Here is a 9,247-nt window from a genome sequence, read left to right as displayed (position 1 = left end):
TATTCTTAAATATTGCAATGGTACTGCAACAATGCATTTATTAAATAAAAGATAACCTAAATAAACAGTTTTGCAAAATCTTGAATGTTTGTTTGATATTGTATGTTTGAATCCAGACCTACTTAATTCTCCTCACATGCCTAAGTTGATGCAAACTTTTCATGACAATTAGAATTTTGGAATAAAATAAAATTTAGTCTGAATAAGAAATGTCAGGTCGATCCAACTTTTGTTTTGAAAAGTTCAACTTTTATAATGTATATTATTCTCAACTAAAAGAACAATGCAACAGTTGACCTCACTTAAAAACCATGACCTTTTGATCTTCGGTGAAAAGGAGTCAAAAAATACCATCTCGGGGTTCAAGCAATCAGCCGCTCTGTGTTGTTTCGGAGCTGGTTCAGCTCGCTTCTCCAAAATAAAATAAATATTCGTTGTTGAAAAAAAACAGAAACTGAAATGTTAGTTTGAACACAAATATTCTGGCTCTGCCAGTCATTGCTCTAAAGTTACTTTTCAAAGTCGATTCTCTTCTTTTTTGCTTTTACTCAAATTTTCATTACGTGAGGTGGTTAAAAAAAAAAAAAAAAAAAAAAAAGACGTTCTCTACAAAAACTTTTCTTTAGCATACGATTTTTTATAACATTGTCAATAAGATTAAAAATATAAAAAACTTTATCAGGATAAATGTCCATTCATATTTCTCTCAATTCAGATTTTGCTTTCTGGTTGTACTGCCATTTTTTCCGCATCATGTTTTGAATATACTTCACATCCTTATTGTAATACAATGGAGAATGCAGAAGATCCTGCACTTCAAAATGATCCAGTTGCTTGGTGGTGGAATTAATTCAAAGTTCCAATGACTTCTCATCGAGTGGGATGGTTTTGATAACCAGACAGGTGCATCACATCAACTGTAGCCCTTATGATGTCTCAGGCAGGTCCATGGGCCTCCACTGTCTTGGTGGATGGCTGGGAACAGCTGGGGCAACATTCACCTTCATGTAGCATGGGATTTGGACAGGATTGGGCTGTGCATTCCTGCACGAAGCAAGTCACCTGGCCAGCCTGTGGTGGGGAAACGACAGCAAATATGCTAAGGTTTGATGGTAATTTATTTGGGTGGCAGTGAAAATTGAAACAGTCCAAAACCTCTTTCGAAGGCTTTATCTTTTCACAAAATCAAATGCATGTTGGCCTGCTAATGAAGTCAATAAAGGCACAGACAGAGCTGTCTTGGACTGGTGTTGATATACAATGGTGAAAATCCTTGTAACCATTATGTTACAAGCCATGGTAATGGCCTGTGGAGATTCCTCCCATTTCTCCACCATCTGGCTCTCAACAAACCCAACCCAATAGTAACTTGGAGCTTTCCCCTTTGATCCCATTTGGCATTGACGCAGAGGAGAAGAGCTTCCGGTCTTTTGCGGTCTTAAACCTTGATGCTGTCCTCTCTTGCTTGGAAATGAAAGTTCTTGTGGGCACCTATCCTCTGCTCTGGTATCTACCCCCTTCTCCACAATCAGCTGTGCAGGTTGAGCGGGGAAAATTGTAGCTGGCTCATGGTCTGCTGAGGCATGCTCACCTGTGAGCTTCACAATGTGGAGGTTGGACCACTTCCTAAAATGGTCAAACCATCCCCTGCTCGCTTGGAAGCAACTGGGGCCACTCGTACACACATCACTCGTGTTAGCAGCACTACCCACGTCAACCAGATGATCATACATGTGCTTTGCCTTTTCATGAATGATAGGTCCACTTAAAGGAATGTTTTTCTGTGCATTCCGGTTCTTGTCTGTACATTCCGGTTTTTTCTGGGCATTCTGGTTCATTCATTGACTTCCGGTTCTGGGTTTGGAGCGTTGGCAGGTCTCCTTCGGGGCTCCCTGCTGACGATCTCAAAGTTAAGTTTCCGGTCGTTATCTGTCCCATTTTAACTGTTTATTTTCTCACCTACATGTTACTGTGTGTTCCTAATTCGGTTTTGTTTCAAAAATCGTGCTATTTTGTGAGATTTCGTCGAACTTGTCTTACTGGGTGCTTGAGGCCTCCCCTTTGTTCCCCTCTGTGTATGATCGTGTTTATTTGTTTTTTCTCCCCATTAAATTCAATTTCTATCTTTCCCACTTTCTAAATGTCCCCCATTCCTCCCAACTAATCACTCTATTTCTTATCTTGAATTTAAAAAAAAAACGCTACCTTTCTCCAATTCTTCTTCTTCATCTCCTCTTCTTCTTCCTCTTCTTCTTCCTCGATTTTTTTTTTTTCTACAACACTTTCATGACCTAATCTGTTGAAAACTCTCTCAAACATTAATAACTAGAGGGGGATCACTTGGTAGAGTGCAAAACCTCTGCCGCCAATACTGCTGGGTCACTTAAGTGAACCTGATATCCTATTCATTGTCGGTCAAAACGGATCAGACAATACTGATCCACGATTGAATAAACTAAACTAGATCAACGTGCATGTAGAAATGCCAAAAAAAGAAAATCGGAATTTTTTTGAAAAAAAGTTGCAAAATTTTTTTTTTCTCTAGCAATTTTTTTGGGGGGGGTGGGGGGGGTTGGAAATCACTTAAAACATGTAGAAATGCAAAAAAAAAATTCAAATCTTTTTCAAATAAAATCGAAATTTTTTTGAAAAAAAAGTTGCAAAATTTTCTTAGTTTTTTTTTTGGACCGAGTCCAAAATCTAATGGCATGATCTTTGGACCATACCTAATCCCCCCACCGTTATCCGTCCAGGAGTTTTTTAGTAATACTGTTCATAAACAAACAAACAGACAGGGGTGAAAACAGGAACCTCCATCCATCTTCGATGGCGGAGGTTAATAACAACAAAAACGATCTCTTATAATGCTTCATCTTCCTCTTCCTCTTTCACACATGTGGTTCTCTTTACTGCATCATAATGCACCACTCTTCTGCTATTTAAACAGACTGCTCTCAATTCGACCTTTCCTTCATATCTTGCCTAAAAAACCCAACTGTTACAGCGTTTCTTCTCTCCATTCTCTGAATTCACCTTTATTGCATCCCTCAATAAATGTGTTTAATCGCATAACTGACCTAAAACTTTTTAAAACCCCAGTTTGCTATGAATGTTCGCTTTCCATCAACCATTATTTTTTTCCAACTTCAGTGCCAACTCACTCCTCTTACCCCTCACTCTCAAAGCAACCATCCCACTCTTCTCCCTCCAAGCCTCCCTCTCACCTCTCTCAAAAACTTCCCCCTCACCTTTCTCCCACCATTCATCCCCCTCACTCATCCTTCCCAAAGTTGCCCCCCCTCCCATTCACAAAGCTGCCTCCTTCCACTGCCCTCTCACCTCCATGTCTTCACTCCACCTCCTCAAATCCTCAACTGCCTTCTTACCCCTCTCTTGTCCCCCCTGTCCCCCAGCACCACAGAGCCTTTTCACCTCCTCATTCGGCCTCCTCCCCGAGCTATTCTGCAATCCCCCACACTCTTTCAACAACCCCCCGCACCTCCCCCCCTCGTCCCTTGTTCTACCCCCCCCCTCCACCCCACCCCCTGCACCCAAAGCCTCCTCCCCTACCTCTTCATTAAAAGTATGGACCTCAAATATCCGGGGCCTTCGCTCAAACCTTTCAGATCTTTCCATACAGGTTGCCACTGACAAACCAGACATAATCTGCCTAACAGAAACTTTCCTCCCCAAGACGTGTCTGACTCCCAAGTATCTCTCCCTGGTTACTCCCTCCTCCGGTTTGACAGACCTGAGCCTCGCCCTGGTGGAGGAGTTGCTCTCTTCATCAAAGACTCTATTCCTCACTCTCCATGCACTACCCTCACTCCCCCACACCCCCAGGAATACCTCTGGCTAAGGCTTCCCCTCCACTCCCACCTCATGTTTATATGTGTACTGTACCGTCCACCAAACAGTGATGACTCCATTTCCACCTCACTATCTGAAAACATGGACCAACTTCTATCTTCTCATCCAAACTCTCTCTTCCTCATATGTGGTGACTTCAATTGTCATCGTGCCAGTTGGCTTGGTGTGGGTACCTCTCTCACCTGTCATGGCACCTCAGCAAAAGCTTTCTGTGACTCATTGGGACTGACTCAATCGGTCAACTTCCCTACCCGGATCTCAACCAATGGTACTCCATCTCTTCTGGATCTGATTTTGATGTATTTCCCTGATAATATCTGCTGCTCTTCCTCCGCTCCAATCGGTTCTTCTGACCACGTCCTTGTCAAAGTGGACATCTCTCTGGCTATTATCAAAGAACCACCTCACCGCTGTCGAGTCTGGCATTTCACTCAAGCCGACTGGCAGGGTCTCCAATCCTCCGCTCCAATCGGTTCTTCTGACCACGTCCTTGTCAAAGTGCACATCTCTCTGGCTATTATCAGAGAGCCACCTCACCGCCGTCGAGTCTGGCATTTCACTCAAGCCGACTGGCAGGGTCTCCAAGCAGCCCTCAAACTTATAGACTGGTCTCCTATCGCTACTTTCTCCAACATCAACTCATCCTGGGAATTCTTTAAAAGAAACTTGCTCTCCCTCATGCACAGATTTATCCCCTCTCGTCTTCAGTTGTCCTACCCTTCCTCCCGCCCTTGGTTCACTGAAGCTTGTGGTGAGGCAGTTGTCCTGAAACAACTTGCCTTTGCCTCATGGAAAGCAAACCCAACTGAGGGAAATCTCAGTTCCTTCCATAAAGCTCGGAACAAGTGTGTATCTACCCTCAGGAGAGCCAGAAAACAACATCTTTCTCATCTCAAGTCCGAACACTCAAACCTCTCTCCCTCCTCAAAATCCTGGTGGCGTCTCATCAAATCTGTTTCTGGTGTATGTTCCCCCTCCATCCCCTTCCTTACCTCAAATGCCCGCACTGCTGATACTGCACGTGAAAAAGCTGAATGCCTCAACTCGGTGTTTGCAGCTAAGTCTTGTGTCCAAAACCCATCACTTTCTCTACCCACCTTACCCAGTCGCACTCAACTATCCCTGGACCGTGTCCTTTTCTCCTGATAAGGTGGAGAGTTTGCTGTCAAACCTGGACTCAGATTCTGCAACCGGTCCAGACGGCATCAGCCCACGTGTCCTCAAAGCCAGTTCTTCTGCTCTTGCTCACCCTCTCTCTGTTCTATTCACCCTCTCATTTGCTCAAGATCATCTGCCATCTGCTTGGAAATAAGCTAACATCACTGCCCTGCACAAAAAAGGTGCAAAAACAGGTCCCTGCAACTACAGACCAATCAGCCTTCTGCCAATCATCAGCAAGGTTATGGAATCCATCATCGCTTCCAACATCAAATCCTTCCTCTTCTCCAATGGCTTGATTTCTGATCATCAATTTGGTTTCAGACCAGGTCACTCTACCCTGGAAATGCTGCTTCTTGTCTCCCAACAATGGATGGAAAAGCCCTCAATGCCAGACAGGAAATCCGAGCCGTATCCCTGGACATATCACGTGCTTTTGACACAGTCTGGCACCCTTCCCTGCTCACCAAACTCTCTTCCTATGGTATTCCAAGGCAATCTCCACTCATGGCTCGCAGACTTCCTCTCCTGTCGCAGTCACCGTGTGGCCCTAAATGGAGTTCTTTCATCCCCCCTTCCTGTCCAGGCTGGAGTTCCTCAAGGTAGCGTTCCGGGCCCTGTTCTTTTTCTGGTTTTCATCAATGATCTCTCCGACTCTCTGGAAAATCCTCTATATCTCTTTGCTGATGACTCCACCCTCTGCCGTACCATCGGTCATCCCTCAGACCGGCAAGCAGCAGCTTCTTCGCTCACTGCTGATCTGGATAAAATCACAAACTGGTCCAACACGTGGAACATGTCTTTCAATCCGGACAAATCTCACACTCTCACTTTGTCTCTTCGAAAGGACCGTTTAGAACCCCCCCCCCCCCATCTACTTTCTCAACAATCCTCTGGAAGAAGTCCTTTCTTTCAAGCTTCTGGGTCTCACTATCTGCCATGACCTTTCCTGGGAAAGCCACGTTTCAAACCTTGCCTCCAAAGCCAGTCGCCGACTGGGAATCCTCCGTCGTGCAAAGTCCTTCCTCTGCCCACCTGAGCTCCTGACCACTTACAAAGCTTTTGTCTGCAGCCTGATGGAGTACGGCCCTCCCCTCTGGGCTGGTGCTCCTGCCTCCCACCTTTCTCAGCTTCACGCTGTAGAAACCAAGGCATTTCGGATCATTGGCATCTCCCGCAATGAGGCTGAGTCTTTGGGCTTCTCACTCGATCACCGCAGGTTGGTCAGTGGTCTTTGTCTTCTGCCGTCTCCTCCTCTAGCCTCGCCCCCCCTGCTCTCTCTGCGATTTGTCCCCACCACATTTCCGCAGGGCACTCAAGGTCCGCCAACAACCCCCTTCTGGTAAAACTACTAAAATCACGAATCGCTTCACACCTTCACTCTTTCATTCCTCTTTTTTCCCGCCTTTGGAATAAACTCCCTCACTCTATTCATTCCCATTCTTCCCTCCAGGCCTTCAAAACAGCTGTTCACCACCACCTCTTATCATCCCCCATCCAAATCCTTGATCTTTTCTACCCCGGATAATCCACCCAAGCCCACCTCCTGCAAATTCTCTGCTTTTCTTCCTGAAAGTCCCTGTAATGTCCATCTTCTATTCCCCATGTTCCCCGTCCCATCCCTCTCCCTTCCACAGATCTCCGAATGTCTCTGTTCCCCACTGTTTTGTCCTTCCCCATCCCGCCCCTCGTCTCATGCCCCCCTTGCTGTGTGTTGTGTGTAAGCTCTCATACGAGCCTCGACAAGGTATACAAAAAAAATTGTCCTCAAGCCATACATTCAATGCCTTCTCCATTTTCTCAATATGGAGATCCCTGACATGCGTAACGACTTTGACACTGGGTGCTGCATTACCCGCAACACTTTCACGAATCACCTCGTTTTTCTTTACATTCCGGACAGTGGACTCATTCTGCCAACAATGTCAGCCCACAGAGGCCACACTCTCACCCCACTTTCTAGTCAGTCAAGCAGCTCCACTTTCTGGCTCAAGATCATCACTTTTTCTGCCTCTTGGGAGCAGACTCATTACCTGCACTACTTCGTATGCTTAGGACCCATGATTGATGTGAAACGATGAGCACAAAAGTTCATGAGCATGAGGAATCACAGCAGGTCAAGGCTGTGGGATGAGAAGAAAGAGTTAGGCCCAGAGAGGATTGTGGGTAGGGGATTATCACTAAGGGGATTGTGGGTAGATAGAGGAGGGGTGGGCAGTGTGACCATTGTTTGTGGGGGATGGTTTATGCCCACAAAAACTGCAAGTACCTGGGGCACAGTGTCACCACAATAGAAGCAGTTCACATTTTATTAATCCACGATTAGCTGGGTTCCGTGAATGTTGTGGTTTTACAGTGTGTATATATATGTATATATATATATATATATATATATATATATATATATATATATATATATATATATATATACCATATATATATATATATATATACCATATATATATATATATATATATACCATATATATATATATATATATACCATATATATATATATATATATATATATATATATATATATATATATATATATATATATATATATACATATACATATATATATATATATACATATACATATATATATATACATATATATATATACATATATATACCATATACATATATACATACATATACCATCCGCTCGGGTTACGCACGGAAATGACTCGTCCCGTTCAAGTTTCATCGAGGGTGTGAATACTCGGTAGTTCGCCACGTGGGTATCTAGGTTTTTGAAGTTTGGCAAATAACCCTGTACCACGTGGTTGATTTATTGACGATTCACGGTCCTGTAAGGGACCCGTACCCTCGGAGTTGTCCGAGGGTGACGATCTAGATTCCGGGTGTTCGGTAGAGTTGACCCTACTGCTCCACCTCGCGGTCGTGCTCGTCGCCGATACCCGGCCACAATAATATTTCCGTTAAAGTAGTACATTTTATTTTAAGCTCGACTATATAAAGAAAGCAAGTACTTATTCAATATTTGTGAGAATAGGAATACATTCACTGAATAATCAATGTTTTTGACACAAAATATTTAAATTGATCCGATATGCTAAGTTATATGACTCGGTCCCAAAATTTCCATCCGTGATAATAATCCAAATCGAAAATCGAGCAAGTTGGATGCACGTTTTCATTCACCTGCCACTACTTATTGATCAGAATAGCAGAGCGATCATTAAACTTTGAGGGTTTCAGTCTTTTGCAGCATAAAACAAGTAAAATAGCACTCGGAGATCACCAGGACTTCTTTTGAGTGGTGTATTTGTGTAAGTTTTATGGTAAATCCAATATGGCTGCAAAATCCATGTGACCTATGATGTCATATGGGTGACCCTTTTGTTCCTCAAAAGGTCATACGTATGTGTAAAGTTTTGTCTAAAACTTTTCAGCCATTTCAGAGAAGAAAATTTCTGAAGGTTCTTTTAAAAAAGAGAAAAAAAGCAATATGGCTGTCGAATCACGTGACCAATGATGTCGTCAAAAAAAAAATTTGTGGACCATTTTATCCCGGGGTGACCCTCAAAAATTTATACTGATCGGATGTAGCGTTCTACATATGCAATTATGACGTCATAACGAAAGCACCTATGACATCATAAAAATACCACACTCATCCCCCATGAGGAGTACTTGCAATGTGGCACTTGTACACCCATGGCTTGGGGAACACTTGTGTGAATTTTTCCCTTGATTTGTCCAGCCATTCTGGAGAAGAAGATATTTTTATTGGTTTTCGGGTAAATCCATTAGGCTACCAAACCATGTGACCAATGACATCATATGTGTGAACTTTTTGTTCCTCATGGACAGGCGATCATACGTGTAAAGTTTCACCTCAATCTGTTCAGCCACTTCACAAAAGATTTTTGAAAGTTTTTTTTTGTTTTTTTTTTAACAAAATGGCTGCTAAATCACGTGACTGATGACGTCATGAATTTTTTTTCTGTGGACCATTTTATCCCTTGATGACCCTCAAAATATTTCATACTGATGGGATGTGGCATTCTACATATGCAATTGTGACATCATAACGAGGGCACGATGATGCCATAAAAAAACAATCACAATCATTCCCCATGAGGAGTGCTTGCCATGTCCCAAGTTTCAATTATTTCCTTGGTGTGATGTCAGAGATACAGAGGTACAAAGTTTTCCCGTTTTTCCAATATGGCTGCCACATCACGTGACAT

General features: G+C 43.3%; 1 protein-coding gene across 2 annotated transcripts in view; it reads right to left on the bottom strand.

Annotated features, from left to right (window-relative positions):
• Positions 1-572: 572 nt before the first annotated feature.
• LOC147012642 (peroxidasin homolog) overlaps positions 573-9,247 on the bottom strand; it is a 128,134-nt gene continuing 119,459 nt past the window's right edge. For both annotated transcript variants that reach the window (XM_085853675.1, XM_085853676.1), the window contains one exon: positions 573-1,071. In XM_085853675.1, the coding sequence (XP_085709801.1) occupies positions 937-1,071 (135 nt within the window). In that variant the 3' untranslated portion in view covers positions 573-936. The remainder of the gene's footprint in view (positions 1,072-9,247) is intronic.

Source organism: Eptatretus burgeri, chromosome 14 (assembly GCF_056783735.1).
Source record: "Eptatretus burgeri isolate ZD-2024b chromosome 14, Ebu_testis_v1, whole genome shotgun sequence".
Classification (NCBI taxonomy): domain Eukaryota; kingdom Metazoa; phylum Chordata; class Myxini; order Myxiniformes; family Myxinidae; genus Eptatretus; species Eptatretus burgeri.
This window is presented reverse-complemented; position numbering and strand designations above follow the sequence as displayed.